Here is a 23,293-nt window from a genome sequence, read left to right as displayed (position 1 = left end):
GGCTTATGAGGTCATTTAGCGCTGAAAGGGAAATTGAGAGTTAAAGGTTTTCAAAGGGTAACTGGAGGAAATCCTCACCAGTTCCTAACAATTGTTAGGAAAGGATGGAAAGTAGTGAGGATGGAAGAATATGAATGGAGGTACAGTAAAAGGAATGTTGCAAGCTAGGGGTCGAAGGGACGCTGCGAAGAACCTTAAGTGCGCCACAGTGCCACCGCGCGTGAAGACACTATCGGCACTACATCTCTTAGAAAGAAGAAACATACTGTTTTGGAGATACTTAAATAATAGAATAATGTTTGCATCATTTTATGACAAAAAATCTGGGCAATTTAAAATTACTATGACAGCCTAGCAGATCTGGGAAACCTTCTGAATGGTACTTTCATTTTAGACAATATTGTTGACGTATCTTTCTGCTAAAATGAAAAATCACTTGGCAAACGTGATAGTATATATAGCCTAATGCTCAATCTTTGAGCGTGTGCCATTTTGAAGTAAAAAGAACAGTAGAAGTAAAAGAACTGCTTTTCAAAATATAACTGCAGAGCTCAAGCCTGACGGGACGTCAACTTCTTTGTAACTTTACAGCTGAGGCGGCAGCCCGCACATCCACCCCCCCCCCCCCCCACCACCACCCCCCCCCCAACCTACCGTCCTGTCAACAACAAGTCTCTAGGAGGGAATAAGTCTTTGATTCTCTGATGTGACAGATCCGTAGTATAGAGCCGTTTCGATTTACTTAGGTGAATGGAAACGGTAAAGTGAATAACTCGTCCGCTCTCCGACACGGTAGGTGTGATGTGTAGGAAGTGGGGGAAGTATAAATGTTGATTGCACGCACACGTGGATCTGTGTATACACACAGCAAATGTCTGTCTGTCTGTCCGTCTGTCAAAAAGTAATAGATATCTGTAAATTAACCGTTTTTTAAATCATCATACACTCGTTAAATTTGTAAATACGTGTGGTTGCATATGTTCCAATCTCTCGTGTTACGAAACAGAGTCCCCTGATGGATCACACGAGGGATAATAATTGTGACTAAAATTCCGCTTTCTTTGAGTCTACCACAACCTCCCCGACTCTCCAGTCCACACCCACGGTCTAGACTCGAGAGTTTTTTAGACTGTAGACCGTGTCCACACCTGCCTATCTATCACTGGCATAGCCTAATGAAAAATCGTTGCTAGTTCCTCCAACAAAATCATTCCACGATTCTTTAACTTTAAACTATTTTTCCAGTTTAAATACATAGTCAGATGACTGAACACTGTCAAATATTAACTTATAAAAGTTTATTTATACATTAATGAATCGATTTACGAGTGGCCTGAATAACTTGACAGGAAATGACTGTGAAAATCATTGTAGGGAGCTGATAAAATTAGAGGCATTTATAACACGAATGCGTGTTTATAATCTAGAAAAAATAATGTTATACAGTTCATATCCTACTCATACGCAAACTATTGGTCATTCTTGGGAGAAAAGTTTGTTAGACATAGTTAAAAAACGGGCTTACGTACTGAAAAAAATATATACAGAGTTTTAAAGTACATCTTGATAAAGATATAATTCTATATAGATGGCGCCAACATGAAACGTAAATAATTTTTCTTAACCGACCTAGTTCAAAGGGATCCAGTAAATGCAATTTGCCCTAAAACTTTAAAGTGTTATGTAATATTAGAACAAAAATTGAAGACCAGTATACTACAACAAAATCCATTCACCAAATAGTATACCCCCCACAAGAGCTACGTTTTGAGAAAATTGACAAAGCGAGTCATGTCAAAGCAGTACCTTGACTTGCTGACTATGAAGAAAACTTGTGTTTTGATATGACAGGTAGAGAGATACATGACAATGATACAGCTTGGTTGGAGGTGTGCTAATGGAATACGCAGTGTTTTTGTTATTTTCTGTCTATGCTCTTGCTTTCTGAGAATATGTCCACTCTCTTAACTTATGGAAGTTGAGCATGCTCGTACATTGCCTGACAACTCTCGCCACCAAACAATCAAACACACACACAATCTTCTAAACAAACCGGAAGGGCTTTTACCGCGTGAAGGTCGTGTATTCTCTAGACCTTGGGTAAAAGTATAGCCTAGTATACTCGTTACAGCTCGGTATAAGTATAGCCTAGTAGCTACTCATTACAGTTCGGTAAAAGTATAGCCTAGTACTCGTTACAGTTCGGTAAAAGTATAGCCTAGTACTCGTTACAGTTCGGTAAAAGTATAGCCTAGTACTCGTTACAGTTCGGTAAAAGTATAGCCTACAGTAACGTACCCAGTTGGCTGTGGGTAAATGCTAAATATAGGCCTATTGTTATATAAACGATTAAAAGTTTATATGCCTAACTTGACATAATATATTTGTAATATCATTAATCTTACAGCCTATACGACCTTGACCACAAGTTGCTAAGCATTGCCTTACAAATGATGACGAACGTGTAGCCTAACCCGACATCCCTTGTCGTAACACACGAAAGCCGAAATAAAGCGGAATACATTACCTAACCACGAAAAGTCATCATTTGCATAATTACTAACCTTATTCTGAGTTCTCAGGTGGAAGGTAGGCCTAGTGTAGATGGCCACTACGACGCCAAATGACGTGGAACGATAAATCTTCGACTCATGGTGAGGGAAAACAGCCGTATAGACCGATCTTCCGGAGCTTGAATTACACAAAAAGACTTGCGAGGGAGGAGATACGACGAAACCTTCAATTGTATCTTAAAAACCTTGCTTCTTTGAGAGCGAGCAATGGCTTTACAATCAACTCCACGATCGCCCCTGTTCAAAAAAAGAAAGAAAGAAAAAAGTAATTAAAAAGATGCAGAAAAACTCCAAAAGCTTCGTTTAATAATTGGTAACTTTTCGTTCATTTCTGGTAGACACACGTGTTCACAGAACCCTTCATAATTACTTTTAAGTGACCAGCTCTGTAATTACCTAAGTATTGCATGTGAATATATTTAAGTTTTGTATTGTAATTTATTAAACGTAACAAAACATAAACACAGCTGTTATTTTAGACGATTTTGCATTGTCATTGCTTATGTAACCTGAAGATATGCATTGATATAGGCATCAAGAATAGATATATTAATGAAAGGCCAAGTTATGCTTACTGGGTTGCAGACGGTTTGAACTCGGCTGAATCCAGACTCGCCTATCTGAAAATGAACTATCTTTTTCGCTGAAGTTTCAATGTATTTATGTATTTTGAAGTTATGAGCTGAAGTGTGGATTTAAAACTATTACGAAAGGAACGAATAGTACCTAAGGAACCGTTTCTAGAGTGAAAAATGGGTCTTAATCTTTTCTGAAGCACTAAAAAGAATAGAATTGGTAATTAAGGATAACCGTTCTAGATGGAAAGGAATTCTTTCTAGAGTGACTTGTAAGAATAGAATTAGTTATCAAGAACAGAGCCTTTCTAGATGTAAAGGACCTATCATTTCTAGACTAACTTGCAAGACCAGAATTAGTTATTCAGAAAAGAGCAGCTCTAGATGAAGAGGACTTATTCTTTCTAGAGCAGGGGTTCTTATCAAGGGATATCCATACCTACATGCTGGGGGTATGGGACTTGATCTCTGGATATTTGTTTATATTTGATTTTAATGTTTCAATGTATAGTACATGGTAGTACCTACATTTTGTAAATAAATAACTATATAAAACTATAAGTGTTTTTTAATTTTCTTGTATGTTCTATTCCTAGCTATTCACACCTAAAGCATGTGTTAAACTAAATATGTTAAGTTATGTTGTCAACAAAGAGGACTTAAGTGGACTTAATCAAAGGGGGTCTAGAACAGGGATGTCCAACCTTTTAATTTAATGGCCCGCATTGCAAACTTAAATATTTAACTGGGCCGCAAAACCCCAGAATATCTGAATACATTTTAATGAAAAATGACAATATAAAACAAAACCATGTGAATACACTTTATTACAACATTGTAAATATTGTAATGTTTATATGTAGCTATACATAGAAAAAACCTATTAAAATTTAATTAACCAATATTAATTCAATGAGACTTTTGACTTTGTCTTCCAGAATTTAATGAAAAATGACAGTATAAAACAAAACCATGTGAATACACTTTATTACAACAGTTGTAATTATTGTGAATGTTTATATGTAGCTATACATAGAAAAACATTAAAATTAATAACCAATATTAATTCAATGAGACTTTTGACTTTGTCTTCAAGACAAGGAATTTAATGAAAAATTACAATATAAAACAAAACCATGTGAATACACTTTATTACAACAATTGTAATTATTGTGATGTTTATATGTAGCTATACATAGAAAAAACATTAAAATTAATTAACCAATATTAATTCAATGAGACTTTTGACTTTGTCTTCTAGAATTTAATGGAAAAATGACAATATAAAACAAAACCATGAATACACTTTATTACAACATTGTAAATATTGTAATGTTTATATGTAGCTATACATAGAAAATAACCCATTAAATTTAATTAATCAATATTCAAATAAAGACTTTTGACTTTGTCTTCCAGAATTTAATGAAAAATTACAATATAAAACAAAACCATGTGAATACACTTTATTACAACATTGTAAATATTGTAATTTTTATATGTAGCTATACATAGAAAATAACCCATTAAATTCAGTTAATCAATATTAATTCAATGAGAGTTTTGACTTTGTCTTCCCGAATTTAATAAAAAATTACAATATAAAACAAAACCATGTGAACACACTTTATTACAACATTGTAAATATTGTAATTTTTTATATGTAGCTGACATATAAAATAACCCATTAAATTTAATTAACCAATATTAATTCAATGAGACTTTTGACTTTGTCCTTCCAGTCATAATGTTTTCAATATCTGCATCGAAGGATGTATTCTTAATTCTAAGAATGTTTGCTAAATGTCTGTCAGTCACCTATTTCTTTCTGCTGTTTTAATGTTTTTCATGCTGCACATACATAATAATTTTCTATAATTTTATATAATTTTGATTGAATTCATTGAGAGAATGCAATTTCTCATAAAATAAAGGAAGTGTGTGCTCTCTATGGAAAGTTTTTAAACCTTCCCGACTTTGCAGCTCGATCAGTTCAAGTTGGTACTCACTACATGATAAATTTGCTAAAAACTTTTTTTTTTTTTAAATGAGAGTCGAATAGTGGGCCGCATCCAAACACTGAGTGGGCCGCAGGTTGGACATCCCTGGTCTAGAACCATATAGGGCAGTTCATTGGGGGTCTGTTCTAGAGTGATTGGCAAGAACAGAATTGCCTATTCAGGACAGTACCGTTCTAGATGAAAAGATATTCTTTCTAGAGTGACTCGTAACAACAGCAGTACTAGTTACTAAGAAACATTGCAAAATGTAGCTATACCCTTCGACTATCATACCAAGTCAATCTCATACATCCCCCATCATTAGACTATCCTTCCCACTATATCCTTTAAGAAAACCCGTAGGATCTAGAGGAGGCCCGCCCTCCCATCATTCCGGATCCTTCTAAGACGTCCCTTGAAAAGAGCAACTTAAGGACGCTGACGAACTCCGGGAGGAGGAATTAGAAATAAGTGGGTGGTTTAGGTGTTCACTCTTTGTACTCCCCAGATTGGAGGATATTGTTGCTGTGATGGACCTACAGAACGGGGTGGAGGGGTGAAAAGGGGTTAGTGGGCGGAGGGGCTGCCCTCAATAACCTTCTCATCAGCATCAAATTCTCTAGGGAAGGGCCGTGCCTCTCTCTCTCTCTCTCTCTCTCTCTCTCTCTCTCTCATTTTCAGTTGAGTTTTATAAGTCTCTCTCATATTTAGCTGAGTTCTATAATTCCTTGTTTATCCAGAAATATCTTCTCTATCCCCCTCAAGGCTTAGAGGTCTTTTATCACGTTCACCTAGTTCTAGAAATTCTCTCTCTCTCTATCTCTCTCTCACACACACACACAGACACACACACACACACATTTGCCATAGCTCGTCCTTGGAATTCATCAGCACAAATGACTGTGCTTTGTCAATATTCTTGGTCACCCGAATCAAAGCATTGACGAAAACCTCTTCATTGTTTAAATCAGCGTTTCTCAACCTGTGCGCACTGGTGCGCCCCTTGAGGTGCTCAGGTGCGCCCCAAGGAATAGGAAAATTATATTCTAATGTTTAAAATATCTGTAATTATTTTCAGAAATTTTGCAGACACCGAGTACGTGTTTCTGTCTGAGTCAAGTCTTCGATATTTGACATTTTAAACAGGAAGGTAAATTCCTTAATCTTTCCTTTTCATTTCGAGTGAAGTGAAGTGAAGTGTCCAGCTAAGAAAATTAAGATTAAACCTAATCGGAAATACGGCAAAAGTTATTTAGGTTTTGGCTTCACGTGGACTGGAGATGGAAATCAGCCTCTCCCATTGTGTTTGGTTTGTGGTTGCAAAATGTCAAATGAGTCGATGCTTCCTAGTAAAATAAGTAAACATTTTCAAACATCGCATTGCAGTCTTCACGGAAAAGACGTAAATAATTTCAAAAGACTACTTGAGTAACAAACATAGTAAGCATTTACTTTCAAAAGTAGAGTAACGTTGTCTGAAAAAGTTCAGACTGCATCTTATGAAGTATCGGAAATGATTGCCGTAAAGATGAAGTCACTTACTCTTGCTGAATCTATCATTTTGCCCGCTTGCAGAAAGATGGTGAAGACTGTTAGGAGATGATGCAGAGAAACAATTAAGTAAAATTCCACTATCAAATGATACTGTTCATAGGCGTATTCTGGAAATGTCTACCGATATTGAGGAAAATGTTTGTCGTAATAAACTTCAGGATCCATACTTTGCGCTACAAGTTGATGAATCAACAGACATAAGTAACAAAGCGCAACTACTGGCTTTTATTCGCTTTATTGATGCGGATAGAATAGTAAATCAGTATCTTTGTTGCAATGAATTGCTTACCACTACTAAAGGTGAAGATATTTTTCTTATTTTGAATAGTTATTTTGAGAAATGAAATTTATCCTAGGAGTCGTGTGTTGGAATTTGTACTGATGAAGCTTCACCAATGATGGGTTATATTAAAGGACTTGCATCATTTGTAAAGCAAAAGAATCCCAACATAATAACAACTCACTGTTTCTTGCATAGAGAGGTCCTGATGGCAAAAACACTGGGTGTTAAATTGAAATAAGTTTTTGAGCAAGATGTCCAAATGGTAAATTTCATCAAGACTAGACCAGTAAAGGCCCGTATATTTGAACAACTTTGTGAAAACATGGATTCACAACACACTCGCTTGCTATTGCACACAGAAGTGAAATGGTTGTCAAGAGGAAAGGTGGTCTGTCGTATGCTTGAATTTTGCTAAGAACTATTGGCATTTGGAAAAAAAGAAAATAAAAGTAAATTTTGTGGACTTTTGGAATGTGAGTTTTGGACATCAAAATTAGAATATCTGAGTGATATGTTTCAACACTTGAATAATCTGAACATGTGTATGCAAAGTGGAAATGAAAATCTTCTCTCATCTACCGACAGAATCAAAGCATTCCAGAAAAAATAATGATTTGGAAAAGAAAAGCATTTTCAGGCTGTTTGGAAATGTTTCCTTTGCTGAGAAAAGGCTGTTCATTTAGCGACTCTGGAAGGTAATTTGAATTATTACTTTCCCTCAATAAACACCAAGCAGTAGGACTGGATTCGCAACCCTTTCATTGATATTTATACCGAGGACGTTGGCTTTTCGTTAAGAGAAGAGGAAGAGCTGGCCGCTATATCTACTGATCGGGGATTAAAGATCAAGCATAAAGAGGTGACCATCGATCAGTTTTGGATTTCAGATAAAGAAGAATATCCTTCAATAGCTAACAAGGCATTAACGGTTTTATTGCAGTTTTCCACATCTTATCTTTGTGAACAAGGATTTTCTGTACGAACTAACATTAAATGTAAAAGTGGATCAAATATCAAATCTATTGACGAAGAGTTGAGAGTTTGTTTATCACACGCAAGGCCTAACATTCACAAAATTGCCAATTCTCATCAAGCACAGGTTTCACATTATGATATTTGAATGCAAACTGTAATATCTAAAAAATAAATGGTTATTTTAGAATACATATCTATTATTTTCCTATTACTGCTACTACTACTACTACTACTACAAATTATAATAATAACAATAATAATGATTATTATTATTATTATTATTTTTATTATTATTATTATTATTATTATTATTATTATTATTAAATAAAAATATGCAGCATATAAAAAACACATTTTAAAATATGCTTGAACGCTATGCACAAAAAAGTAAAATGTCGTCTCAGGAAGAAAGTATTACCGTATCAGCAATCTTTACCGTGGCAGCAATCTAAAGTTTCTGAAACTTCACAATAAACTCAAATTTCATAAGTATTTTGTCCATATCAAAGTCAAAGGTGCGCCCCAAAGTTTCTGTTGATTCATAGATGCGCCCTGAGGTAAAAAGACTGAGAAACACTGGTTTAAATAAACATATTCGAGTTCGTTTTTGCTTTGAAATTTCGAAGACGAATAACTTTGTTATCTTTTGGCAATATCTTAAAAGCTTAAAGGATTTTCTAAACAGAAAACTTTCCTTGTTTCGTAAAAGCTAACCATGTATATTCTGACTTAAAGATTGTGATCACCGGATTCTTCTTAAGGAATAAATTCTGCAGAAATGAGAGAGAAATGGTTGCTGAAAATATTAGCAGTTACTTTAGTTTTCAGTAACTGCAAAATTGATTGAGTTTTTTGTGCTCCTCCCTTCCTATACTTTTGTTTCTTTGTACAACAAATAATGAAATCATTTTTTTTTATGGCTGAGATGCGAACTTATTCATTCTCGTAGATTTCCTTAAATCATAATAAACTTATTTTGAAATTCTCAAACATACTGACCATAACATTTCTACATGTCTGCATTATATATATATATATATATATATATATATATATTATATATATGTATATATATATATATATATATATATATATATATATATATATATATATATATATATATATATATATATATATATATATATATATATATATATATATATATATATATATATATCTATGCTTAAAAATCACAGTAGATGCACTTGACTTCATAATAAACGAATACCACAGGAAAATGATAGTCAGGAATCCAGGCGCTTTCGTCTTTACTAAGACATTGCCAAGGAACGAATGTCTTAGTAAAGATGAAATCGCTTGGATTTCTGACTATCATTTTCCTGTGGTATTCGTTTATATATATATATATATATATATATATATATATATATATATATATAATATATATTATATATATATATATATATATATATATATTATATATATATATATATATATATATATATATATATTTCCTTTTGGTCCCCAATCGATCTTGTATTAAAAATAATTTGGAGGACCAAGTTTCTTGATCTTAAACCTATAAAAATAAATTCACTGTTCATAAGAAATTATTCATATTTTCGAACGTTCGAGAGAGACGACCATTTCGAAAACGAATCCGGAAAAAAAAAAACAGGCATATACTGCGCTTTTTGTTCGACAAAAGAAATTTGCTTGGTGTCGAAGGTCAAGGCCTAGATGGGGCCTCTGTTCGTCAACCTTTGTGTTCGCTGATGTCATTGGTCCCTTCAAGTACAGATGCCAGATACCACTTGCCGAAAGCGAATTGTTACAAGATATTCATCCGTTATGTTTAGAGTAGATGTTATTTAGACGTGCAATCATTGTAGTAATATGCGTAGTACGTTTACTAAGACGTCCAGATGAAAATTCGCATTTTTAAGAATTAAATAAGGAGTTGAATTAGCGAGAAAGATTCCACATTGACGGATCTCCTGAATCAAGTAGAGAGATGGACGAAGCTAATAAGCTCATTAGCCATTCTTTCCCGAAGACTGCTCGAGGCACCTTTATTGCAGTAAGTGTTTTTTTAAAGTTTTTTTCTTCTTTTCTGTATTCAGACAGGAAAACAAACTTCACAAACTTTCGGTGTTTTAGCTACAAAAACAAACTCCGCAGACTTTTCGGAGTTTTATTTAGATAAACTCCATCAACTTTTGGTGTCTCAGTTACAAAATGAAACGCCACAAACTTTTGGTGTTTCAATCACAAAAAACAAACTCTACAGACTTTCCGGAGTTTCATTTAAACAAACTCCACAAACTTTTGGTTTCTCAGTCAGAAAAACAACCTCAACAAACTTCCCGGAGTTTCATTTAAACAAACTCCACAAACTTTTGATGTTTCAGTCACAAAAAACAAACACCACAGAATTTCCAGAGTTGTATTTAAACAAACTCCACAAACGTCCGGAGTTTTTCACTTAGATAAACTCCACAAACTTACAGTTTCCTTTGAACTAACTCCTAAAACTTCCGGAGTATCAATCACAAAACCAAACGCCAGAACTTAAAGTTTTCTTTAGAAGTCGTATGATAAAAAAACAAACGACGTCACACTTTGACCGAAAGCAATTGTGGTTTCATCAGATACTTCAGAATTAAATTGAAGTAAGAGTTATATAGTGGCTGGAGTTATGGATATGTAAATTCTCGAGGATTTAAATCACACTTCCGTCACATCGTCCCAAGGATAAAATCCCTCCTGCGCCGCCCGGGAATCGAACCCGGGTCGTAAGAATGGGAATCTTGCATGATACCACTACACCAGCGGCGCTTGGAAAACACTAGTTAAACAACTGTGTTTGTACTACAGCCACCGTAGGGACTTATTAATGAGGGTGCACCTCAATTGGTGCACTGTAGGCATTACTTAAGGGTCCTTGTAGCGTCCCTTCGGCCCTAGCTGCAACCACTTTCGTTTCTTTTACTGTACCTTCGTTCATAGTCTCAAACAACTGTGTTTGTAGTACAGACCCCGTAGGATGTCATTGCTGTGAGTGTACCTTGAATGGTGCACTGTAGGCATTACTTAAGGGTCCTCGCAGCGTTCCTTCGGCCCCTAGCTGCAACGTCTTCCATTTCTTTTCCTGTACCTTCGTTCATAGTCGCTTTCTTCCATCTGACTTTCTACCCTGTCCTAAACAAATTATTCATAGCGCAACTGCTTTAACTGAGGTTTTGTTTTCCTCTTATTACAACTTTCAGATACTTTTCCTGTCAATTTCCGTTTCAGCGCTGAATGACCTCACAGGTCCCCAGCGCTTGGCTTTTGGTCAAAATTCTATATGCTATTCTACTCTTGCATCAGCGTAGTTTTGAATTTCAGAACCAACTTACTTCTTCTGTGATTCAGATCTCAGAGTTGCTAATACTACTGCTCTCACTGATATCTATTCGTTTGCTCATTAATTTTTTTCTTTACCAATAACAGATCTCTCTCTCTCTCTCTTTCTATTTTCTTCTGTTACTTCTTTCAAATGAGCGCCATGATATTGTTTGGAAGCTTGAATTTCAAGTCAGTGTCCCCTGTGGTGGGCTACTTCCATATGAATAAGGTTCATCCACTGAATAATAATAATAATAATAATAAATAATAATCTAATAAGAATAATAATAATAATAATAAAAATAATAATAATAATAATAATAATAATAATAATAATAATAATAATCCTCATAGTAGCACGAGTTTTCAAATGGAGAAACAAATCCAGTTATGTAAATGTACATATATCTAGATTTAAAACTTTAAGGACAGCTTTCGGGAACAAAATCCCGAAACCTATCCTTAAAGTTTTAGATTTAAATCTATGTACATTAACATAACTGTAGATTTGTTTTTCCAATAATAAATAATAATAATAATAATAAACATAATAATATACAATAATCATATATATAATAATAATAATCATAACATAATAATAATAATAATAATAATAATAATGAATAATAATAATAATAATAATAATAATAAAATAATAATAATAATAATAATTTTGGAAGAAGACCCTCTTTTAAACAAATTCTGTTGAATAAAATGTCAGAATTCAGCAAATTAGTCATATCTTTTCTATTTTTTCTTATTACTCTCTTTTCTGGCTCAGCGATACTATGCAATAATTGGTCAATATTCCCCTATGAATATTGGCCCAAAAATTATTGCGAAGTATCGCTGAGCCAAAAAAACGAGTAAGAAGAAAAATAGAAAGATAAATATAGATTAATTCGCTGAATTCTGCCGTTTTTTAATAATTAATAATAATAATAAATAATAATAATAAATAATAATAATAATAATAATAATAATAATTTAGGCAATTTACACTGCTTTGCGACAACTAAAATTTAGATATCCATAATGGATTAATAATAATAATAATTTAATAATAATTTAATAATAATGTATTAATAATAATAGGGAAAAACTAAAATTTTAGGGCCATTTTACCTCCTGCTTTGGGACAACTAAATTTAGGGATTAATCCAATAATGGAATTAATAATAATAAATAAATAAAAACCTCTCGCGCAGAATTTGCAATGTCCTTTTAATCAATTGCATAAATAAAAAGCAGAGTTTAAAGGCGTCGTGTGATATACACAGTCTCGCGGCGTCTGGCAACTGTGGTACGTAGTAGTCACAACAGTTGTGGTTCGCCTTGTCAATAACATGTCAGTCATTAGTCAGCTGGAGAAGAGATCGCCTTCGGTGATTTGGCATTGCGGGTGTTTAACGTAATAAAGCTTTTTATTTTTTTCATTTTACGATATAGAGAGAGAGAGAGACTGTTTGTGTACGTGTGTGTATACATATATGTATGCATGTATGTACATATGTCTCTACTGATAGATAAAGATATATACGTATACTGTATTATATATATATATATATATATATATATATATATATATATATATATATATATATATATATATATATATATATTGTCACTTCTACACTATAGTGACATTTTCTTATATTGACAGTATAAATCATAGCCAAACGATATTTGTTTAATATATATATATGTATATATATATATATATATATATATATATATATATATATATATATATATGTGTGTGTGTGTGTGTATATATATATATATATATATATATATATATATATATATATATATATATATCTACAAAATTTTAAATTTCACCAGATAATCTTTAATAAGTCAATCAATCAACTACTAAATTTCAATCACATATTACAAATCATACATCATATCAAATATGAAAAAATCCCCCAATTGAAAGGAAAATCCGTTAAAATCATGGCCCATCCTACGACAAATCCTACGTTCCTCAGGGCCCTTCGAGGCATTCTTACCACCAAACAAAACTCACGAAATTATGACCACAACAACGTAGCTCCATCGCAACTTCACGGAGGACAGATGTACTTGTATTAAACTTGTATCATCACCCCTCTAGGCGCCGCTGGTGTAGTGGTATCATGCAAGATTCCCATTCTTGCGACCCGGGTTCGATTCCCGGGCGGCGCATGAGGAATTTTTGTGTGGTCCTGTAATCGTTTTGTTGGTTCTGTGGTGTTGTATAGTGAAACTCGTATCATAAGGATTTGTTTCCATAGCTTGGCGAGAGCGTGTCGGAGTTAGTGTCGATTATACACTTTTACAATAAGTGTTTTTTTTTCTTCTAATTTGGTAACTATATAAACGCAAGTGCATCCAAGCTGGAATTCATATCAACTAATTCATTTAGTTATATATGATAATGCAAAATTAACATTTTGCTACAAAATCAATATAAATAATTTTTTGTATTATCAGAATTATACAAATAATGTAAATTATTAGAATGTAGTTGTATTTTTATAATAAAAGATTAAAAAATAGTTATATATGAAGGTTTCGATGCCAAATTGCCAGAAAGCCACTTACGTCTGAGGTAAAACTTGGTTTAAATAATGTTTTACTTAGACGCGACACTTGCATGAACCTATACTTGATACTTGTAAACATACTTGCAATGATATACAAATATACACACATCCCTTGTCATCGTACACACCACATGTAAATATTATCTATAAGCCTGAACATTTACATTAAAAAAAACTAACTCATTACCAGGAGAGTCATTTAAGAAAAGCCATCCATTCTGTGCTATGCATTGTAATTCCACGCCAAACTCTCGTGTTGCATATTCAGTTATTTTCGTAAATCAGAAGGCGAATTAAATCTTATATTGTCCATTTTAGAGGTAATTCATTTCATAGAAAAAAAAAACTCTATCCATTTAAAAATAATAAGAATTATGCTCAAATTTTAATAGAAAGATCCAGCAAGGCCGGGGGGCTTGCAAGCTGTCTACATTAAAAGCAAAACATTTACGATATTTATTCCGCGCATTTCCCGGGGGTCACTACCTGCCTCATCTCGGTCAATTAGCTGCCTGGGTGAAATTCCATTACATATACTCTTCGTGACGAGTTAAGCTGATCTTTCGCAAAATGCGTTAATAAATGTGAGGGAAATTAATGTTAGAACTCGTGGAATATTTCACCCTTAAAAAACTCGAGGTTTGCTGTTATTTCATTTTTCAGGTTTTGAAGGTCTTATTTGATCTAATATTATAATATATATATGTAAACCCTATTATATTATACATATTATATATATATATATATATATATATATATATATATAATATATATATATACATAATATATTATATATAATACATATATATACATAATATTTAAAAATATGATACACATATATTTATAAATATAATATATATATAAGTCTTATGAGCATATACCATAATAAAAATAAACGCTTATAAGACTCGAAGGAAAAATAAATGCGGAGTTTCTGTAAGATCTTTCGACTGAACGTCCTTTACTCAGCGGAGTAAAAGGACGTTCAGTCGAAAGATCTTGCACAAACTCCGTTGTTTATTTTTTTTTCGTTCGTGGCTTATACCTTTATTTATGGATTTATCACGTTCCAAATTTTCGTGATTCACTTCTACATAGCATTATATATATATGTATAGCTATATATACATATATATATATATATATATATATATATATATATATATATATATATATATATATATAAGGTATAAGCCACGAGGGAAAATAAACAACGGAGTTTCCGCAAGATCTTTCAATGTTCAACGTCCTTTACTTAGCAGATGAACTGACTTACATGAGGAATTGACAATACAAGAAAGGTCGTAAAACTGATAGATAAGGATTATAAAGAGATTAGTATCTAGAATCCGACACACCTGGAAGATGAAAGATCTTGCGGAAACTCCGTTGTTTATTTTCCTTCGTGGCTTATACCTTTATTTATGGATTTATCACGTTCCAAACTTTCGTGATTCAGTTATACACACACACACGCACACACACACACACACACACACACATATATATATATATATATATATATATATATATATATATTATATATATATATATAGACATCTAATACACACATTACATATATGTATATATATATCTACTAATACATCTAATAATTTACCCCTCACAGAGCTTATCTTCCACTGAAATCGCAAGAGCCATTCAAAATGCGAACATTCTTGCTGGTTCCTCTGATTCCAACAGTCCTGATACTGCCTCTGGTCTACGCAGGGGGCCCAACAGACGACGCAAATTGGCCGAGGTCTAGGAGAATCTGCTCCCCTCGTCAGGTAGACCTCCGGGCATACGAGGCTTGTCACCTGACGAAGCGCCGCTCCGTCGACGGAGCCGAAGAAGGACAAGAAGTGGCTGGTGACAGCCATCTTGGATTGACCTCGAATCAAGGTGAGTGTCGTTTATGATGTTAATATCACTTATATTTGAATTATTTCTTTATAATTTGATAAAAAAAACATGTTCGACTAAATTGGCCTTTGGTCCATTTTTATCTTCTTGGCGTTAAATAAGCAAAATTTTTAATATATATACCTTCATCTCGGCGCTGAATATGCGATTTCTCTTAATACTTTTTCGTCGTATCTCGATCGTTTTTTAACGCATCTCGGCCATATCTCGATAGTTTTACTGTCTATTGGAAGGGTGTCGAACGCACCTCTCAGCTGGATGTCAGGGAAACGTTTGATCCACTTCATCAAAGGGTGTAAGTGAGATACTGTCCAAAGGGGTCTTTTCTATACCAAAATTTCAAAAAAGTACGCTGCTTATGACTTGAGACATTGTTAGTCAGTCTCTGTAGTTAAGGAGTGTTTTGGTAAAAATGCAGATAGACAGATAGATGGATAGATAAAAAAGGGTATCCCTATTGATCCCGTACCACCAACTGGGTGTCCAGTGAGAGAGAGAGAGAGAGAGAGAGAGAGAGAGAGAGAGTGGTCCCTTATCAGATATGGCAATCTCTGTATCCTATATACAAAACTGGTCGTAAAACACAAACACGCAGATAGATATTGATAGATAGATTGATAGAGAGGGTGTCCCCATAACAATTCGGTGTCCACTCTGAGAGAGAGAGAGAGAGAGAGAGAGAGAGAGAGAGAGAGAGAGTCGCTTATCAGATTTACCAATCTCTGCATCCTGGATTCGCCCAGCAGGCGGCTCTGTCAAAGGCTGTTTCTATCACTGAACAGATCTGCTTCAAAATGCTCGGGAAATTGTGGGCGGAAAAACAAATAGCGTAGGCTTGCATATTGCATCAGACACCACTCTCTCTCTCTCTTTCTCTCTCTGGGTAATTTTGTTTCGACTGTCCTTTCTATGAGTATAGCTTACATCTCTGAGTTATTTCCCTTATTTCAATCTCTCTCTCTCTCTTTTCTCTCTCTGGGTAATTTTGTTTCCACTGTCCTTTCTATCAGTTTTGAGTTATTTCTCTTATTTTAATCTCTCTCTCTCTCTCTCTCTCATCAGTCTTAAGCATCAACTGATTCTTTACCCTCACACTGAGAAGGAAAGAAAATAAATCACAAAATTTAAGATTTTGGGACTCTGCATCATCTTCTGTACTTCCTGAATAATTAAAACTTTCTTCTTGAGGGACTTGAACACTTTCCATAACCCTTCCAGCATTACTTTAGAAGTACGAGTTAAGTAAGTAAATTTCATATACTTACTTTGAAAAAGGCAACTATTTGCAATCTATGTAAGAGACTTTTATTTATTTATTTATTTTTTGAGATTGGTAACAATATCTGAAGTTTAGTCATTATCTGAGCACGAATGATGAATATACAGTTGTCTTGATTTAGGTAGGAAAACTGGCGTCACAATGCCTATGGTCATTGTTAAATGATGCTGACAGTATGTACAATCGACAAGAAAAGTGAAGATACAGCTTTCTTAAATCTTCGGACACATATTGCTTGATAATGCCACACCTGGCAACTCCAGAAAGGGGGCGGAGCTTCAAAATCATAAAGCAAGCAAAACGACATCATTAACTGTAATATTTATATATTTCACTCTTCCAGCTCGGATACCAAATTCACCTTCAAGTGTCACTAGCACCAAGATCTTTCCTCCAACCAAGACGCATAGGCCTACGAGATCCGAAGACGATTTTGGACAGTTCAAAAGGCGCATGAAAGTTCTGAAAAGGCGGAGTTCCCCTCCGTTCAAAAGGCAGGTGACGGACGTTCCAGATTGGCGGGAACTTAATTTCACGACGTACGAGGAAGTACGTCTGTTTTGCTGCAGACGATCCTGCCCTCCCGAGGCGTATTATGGAATATGTTAGTGGCGAAGTATGTATATATATATATTATATATATATATATATATATATATATATATATATATATATATATATATATATATATAGTCTATATCAGTGACGAATCCTGTACCAAAGTCGTAATTTTAATGATTCAATTCAATTAGGCCTATGCAGTTCACATGTCATTCATATTACCTTAGCCCTCTAATTGTTCTCCCTTATAATTGAAAATATACGCATAATAACTAAATATTTAAAGATTTAGATAAATCAGTAACGAGCTTTAATATATTTTAGTACTAGACCTGTAAAAATATGTAGGTAACTGTAAACTTATGGAATACTACTTGTATATGAAAGTGCACTTAACTTACCTTCCATCTTGCTTTTGATTTAAAACAGAATTCTACGTTCATGTTTTATTCAATAAAATTTGTCAGTTCTTCATAAAATGTGTGTTTTATTCTCAAACAAATGCTGAAGCAGATATTTTGAAAAGGACTTCAGGTTTAAGGATGACGATCCTTCCGCCCTTGAGTTACATTCTGGAGCTCTAATTGCAGCAGAAATTGTCAAAACCAACTTTGCAAGTTTGTATGCAAACTTCAGGCATAACCAGGCAAGAGTTCAGCTTTAGGACCGACTCTGAAGAGCACTGAAAACATTCCAAAATAAGTCTTAGCATTGCAATAGGCCTATAATGCGATTCATAAAACTTCAGGCAATTCCTGACAATATTTCGGATTCAGGACTGACTGATACTATCCAGAATAAGCTTCAGCGCCACAGTAGGTCTATAATAAGACTAATTAAATTTCAGGCAGTCACAAACAAAAATTGTTTCAGGACTGACTGAATAACACTGACATCTTCTAATATAAGCTTTAGTACTAGGCTAGGTCTGTAGCAACGCACGAAAGCACCAGAAATGAAAAATATACACAAACTACGTATTAAAATACCAGAATACTCAGGCGTGTAGGAAGGAGAATATACACCCTTCACAAATGTTCACGGACATACACTGAAACCATCCAAAATAAGCTTTAGCACTAGGTTAGGCCTATAACACAACTCGTGAAGGCACCAGAATGCTATGATATGCTCTAGCAACTTATGAAAGTACAGTACCAAGTTACGCATGCCCGTAAAAAAAAAAAAAAAAAAAAAAAAATGCATAATTCAGAAATGTTCAAAGTTACAGATGAATCAACGACTGAATCTACACCGGTGGAGGCCACCACAGACTCCGCACAGAGTAGTGTGGGAAATTGTGACGTCACATGTCTGCGCGCGCACGAGTTCTCCAAAAAGAAACCCGCTGGTTGCACCCAAAACAAACAAGCTAGTTATGTGTAAATAACATATGTATCTATGAAAATAAGGATTTGTGGCTTTATCGAAAGAAACATCGTATTACAAGTTGAGTGTAGATGTATATATATATATATATATATATATATATATATATATATATATATATATATATCTATATATATATATATATATATATATATATATATATATATATATATATTTAAACAGTGGTGCCAATTTAGGCTCAATCATCCAGTTTTTCTTCGGAATATTTATTAAACGGATACGCAGAGATACGCATCTTGCACTAATTACCTCATCAGCAAATCGATTACAAACCTGACGTTTGATGTCCTGTGAGATTGGTATACAGGGTGTATCTTTCCCAAGCATCTTCAAGAAGCTTGGTTTTGCTCGTCGGAGTTTTTACGTTTTAAATTGGGACGTTTTGGTGTCTCCGTTCTTCAGCTATCATTGCGTAGTGTTGCCTTTATTATTATCATTATTATTGATATAATATTATTATTATTGTTGAACATAGGTCTAATTGGTCTGATACTGTAGTGTGCATGTATTTTTTCATTACTGGTAATTATTGGTTTACTTATATAAACACCCCTCACTCTCTCTTATATATATATACACACATATCTATATATGTATATAGTTGAATTGAACTGAATATAGAATCTAGGTCAAAGGCCAAGGACTGGAACATATGAGGTCAATCAGCGCTGAAACGGAAATTGACAGTAGTAAAAGGTTTGAAAGGTGTAACAGGAGGAAGACCTCAAAGAAGTTGCCCTATGAATCAATGGTTGAAAGTAAGATGGAAGTAAGAGAATATGAAAGGAGGTACTTTAAAAGGAACGAAAGGGGTTACAGCTAGGGGTATATATACATATATGTATATATATATATATATATATATATATATATATATATATATATGTATGTATTTCTTAGTTATTAACAGTACTTGATTTGTTCACAATTAAGTCTCTTATTTTTATGACGTCATTATCAATATTTCTATCATTTTAGATCAGTATTTCTTTTACCCAAGTAAAAAAGAAAAATAGTTTAAGAAACAGAAAAGGAACTTCTCGTATATGACTTGCATTTCGTGTGATAATATCTTTCTCATCTACTCGACATTGTGATTTACATTTTTTAAGAATTCGTAACAGTATTTTTCTCATATGTAAATCTTATCTCTTTTTCAGTAAAACAAAAATATCATTCCATGAAGAATTGCCATGGAAATTTACAGAAACATAGAATTACGAATAAATATATATTATAGGTAATTAACGAAGACTCTTAGCTTTCAAAAATGTGTTTATTACTGAGAGCTTTCTAGAAAGTGGGGAAAAATGCCACTTCTTAATAAACAAATATTTCCAAGCCATTTGATATGAATGTTGAATTTCACTTTATATGAATGTGGAATTTCGTCTTATTGTGGAATTTCTCTTACTTGTAAAGCCTATCTGTCCGTTCCTGTGCTGTTCGCTAGGCCTAGGCGCATTCGCCAACGAACAGCTCTTCTCCTCCTAGATGCATAGGAACAGCTCAATTGGACAATCATCATGACAGCAATATTTCCTAATATCGGCGATGGTCTCGAATTTCCTCGGCCTATTGTTCGATCTCTTCTGCAGTTTCCTGGCTACGAGAAAGTCGTAAATATGACCGCTACCGTCAAAATAACTGCTGTCAATTTGACCACTGCCGTCAGTATGACCACTACCGTCAAAATAACTGCCGTCAATTTGACCACTGATGTCTGAATAACTACCTTCAGTATGACCACTACCGTCAAAGTAACTGCCTTCAGGATGACCGCTGCCGTCAGAATAGCTGCCATCAATTTGACCACTGCCGTCAGAATAGCTGCCATCAATTTGACCACTGCCGTCAGAATAGCTGCCATCAATTTGACCATTGCCGTCTGAATAAGTACCTTCAGTGTGACCATTACCGTCAAAATAACTGCTTTCAGTATGACCGCTGCCGCCAATTTGATCACTGCTGTCAGAATAACTACCTTCAATTTGATCACTTCCGTCAAAATGATTAGCTTCTTGACCACTACCGTCAAAATAAAAGCCGTCAGTCTGACCATCGTAATAAGTTACTCCTTTGAGCTCCAAGAAAGGATAGATATTATCATGGAAGGCGTCATCTGGACTCTCCTCCCAAAAGGCATCTCTTTCTATGGATTCGGCGCTCGAGAACGTGTTCGAATCCTTGCTCTTCTCTCGGTGTTCGAGGCTTCGTTCGTCTTGTCGAATTGTAGTACCTGCTGGGTTCAGGGGTGATGGCATTAGTACTATGTCAACTAAAAACTGAAAATAAAATTAATATTGCTAATACTCTGACTCACACTGTAGCTGTATATGTTCAGGGTTATAAAAAATATTCGTATTTACCGTTTTGTGGTTAGAGTGTTGACATTAGTACAAATACTGCATCGAATAATAAAATGAGAGAGAGAGCATTAGTATACCACCTACACGCTGCATTTGAATTTATAAAAGCGCAAATACAATGTATTTATATGGTCTATATTACTGTACAACCCACAGGCAAATCTCAATATAATTTATTATGCATGAGCCTAGTATTAAATATATAACTAAATCGCAAAGCAGAGCAAAGTGAGATACTTTAGCAAAAAGATACGTGCATTTTTCTCTCATCTGTAACAAGTGTTCAAACTGCAGATTACGAATGACGTCAGCCATTCGAACTACACTAAATAGCTGTTGGCGTTAATTCCTTCATCTAACAAACTAACTTTACCTGTCTGGATCTAGAGACGTGTACAAAGAAAAAATGAAATATAATGATCAACAATGTTCTTCCACTCTGTCAAATCCTTCTTCATCTCCCTTACTTTTTTCTAATTTCTATGCTACGCATTTCCTGTTACACTCCTAGCAGTGTTTGTTTGTGTGTGTGTGAGTTTATGTATGCAACTAGTGTGTACGTGTGTGTGTTTGCAACTCCCAACATCGTAACGATTAAACAGAGTTGATCGTTTTCATCGCATATCCCAGTTTTATTTTCAGAGATTAAAAGTGTCATAATTTCTAGTCCCATTTTTACTGGTTTTTATCTTTTACAGGACAGATTTAAACCCAGATACTTTCCAATTATAGATTGCCTCTCTCTCTCTGTCTCTCTCTCTCTCTCTGTCTCTCTCCATTTCATTTCCTTTTCTTTATAGGACGTATTTCCTGTTTAAAAAAAGCACAAGTAGAAATCCTAAGGGGAAGTGTTCGTGCTTTAGAGAGATTTGCATTACAAGAAGCAAATGTTCAGTTTAAAAATAGAAAAATTGGTTCGAATTTGGCTAATATCCTGAGCGATCTTATGATCATTATGATTATGACTACAGGCGAGGAAAATATGTGAGAAAATAGGAATTACAAGTCTTCAGAGGGAAATTCACTGAATTTTTTTTTATGCTAAACATTAACACAGCCGGAAGAGAATGATGCTTCTTGCATAGGTCTAGGCTTCCAATTTAATCCAAGAGTACAAAAACATTCCAGTGCGTAGACAAATAGAGAGGCAAAGAATAAAAGTATACAAAAGAAATAACAAATAAATAATTACCATTCTAATAAAAAAACATATCAAGTTTTCAATGATAATTAGCCAGTGAATGGGACAAACACTGTCGCTTGCAAATCGATAGTTCAACGACCAGTAGCTACAACTTCCAATTCGTCGGACGTTGCTACTTATGTAGACGGCATACCAACCTTATTTACTCTCTAAAAATGCCACGGTAACTCTCACAGCCACTGACAATAACAAATAAGTAAGAAAAACGCCCATTCAATGCGCACTTCCAGTAACATTACCAGAAAATAAAGACATATCAGTGTTCCTTCCTTTCCGAAAACCTGGCGAGAGACAGCTGAAGAAGTGCACCTTAAACCGTCAGTGTTCGTTAAGTGGTGCTAGTGTTAAGAAGCGTGTTTTTTCCCCTCGGCGTTAAGAACTCGGGCATTATGTGTAGTGGAAATGCCTTCAATTTACACGTGAGTGTAATTTTTGGAACGTTTTTTGATAATTCGTATTGCAAATATATATTCACAAAAGGAAATGCGGCTCTTATTCAGAGCTGTTATAGAATGGTCGTTATGGGATATGCCTAGCATGCGTGACTTAAACTGTTACGTTTTTGCTGTTAAATGACTTTTTTTTTTTTTTTTTTTTTTTGTGAATTAAACGAAATATACAGTATCTTTTACTTGACTCCTGCGA

General features: G+C 34.3%; 2 protein-coding genes and 2 non-coding genes across 4 annotated transcripts in view; 2 read left to right on the top strand and 2 right to left on the bottom strand.

The window, feature by feature from the left end:
• Positions 1-9,851: 9,851 nt before the first annotated feature.
• LOC135202047 (uncharacterized) lies at positions 9,852-17,732 on the top strand. Its single transcript, XM_064231316.1, has 3 exons — positions 9,852-10,001; positions 15,530-15,804; positions 17,448-17,732. Exons 2-3 carry the CDS (start codon positions 15,567-15,569, stop codon positions 17,711-17,713), a joined length of 504 nt encoding a protein of 167 aa, XP_064087386.1. The 5' UTR covers positions 9,852-10,001; positions 15,530-15,566; the 3' UTR covers positions 17,714-17,732.
• Trnag-ccc (transfer RNA glycine (anticodon CCC)) lies at positions 10,689-10,759 on the bottom strand. The gene has a single exon. It is a non-coding gene; the product is annotated as a tRNA-Gly (tRNA).
• Positions 13,431-13,501, top strand: Trnag-ccc (transfer RNA glycine (anticodon CCC)). The gene has a single exon. It is a non-coding gene; the product is annotated as a tRNA-Gly (tRNA).
• A 2,623-nt stretch (positions 17,733-20,355) lies between the features above and the next one.
• Positions 20,356-23,293, bottom strand: part of LOC135202436 (uncharacterized) — a 3,340-nt gene continuing 402 nt past the window's right edge. The window contains exon 2 of the mRNA XM_064231832.1: positions 20,356-21,314. Coding sequence (XP_064087902.1) covers positions 20,566-21,314 — 749 coding nt within the window. The 3' untranslated portion in view covers positions 20,356-20,565. The remainder of the gene's footprint in view (positions 21,315-23,293) is intronic.

This window comes from Macrobrachium nipponense, chromosome 30 (genome assembly GCF_015104395.2).
Source record: "Macrobrachium nipponense isolate FS-2020 chromosome 30, ASM1510439v2, whole genome shotgun sequence".
In the NCBI taxonomy this organism is placed as follows: domain Eukaryota; kingdom Metazoa; phylum Arthropoda; class Malacostraca; order Decapoda; family Palaemonidae; genus Macrobrachium; species Macrobrachium nipponense.
Note: the sequence above shows the minus strand (reverse complement) of the source record. Positions and strands in the feature narration are given on the sequence as shown.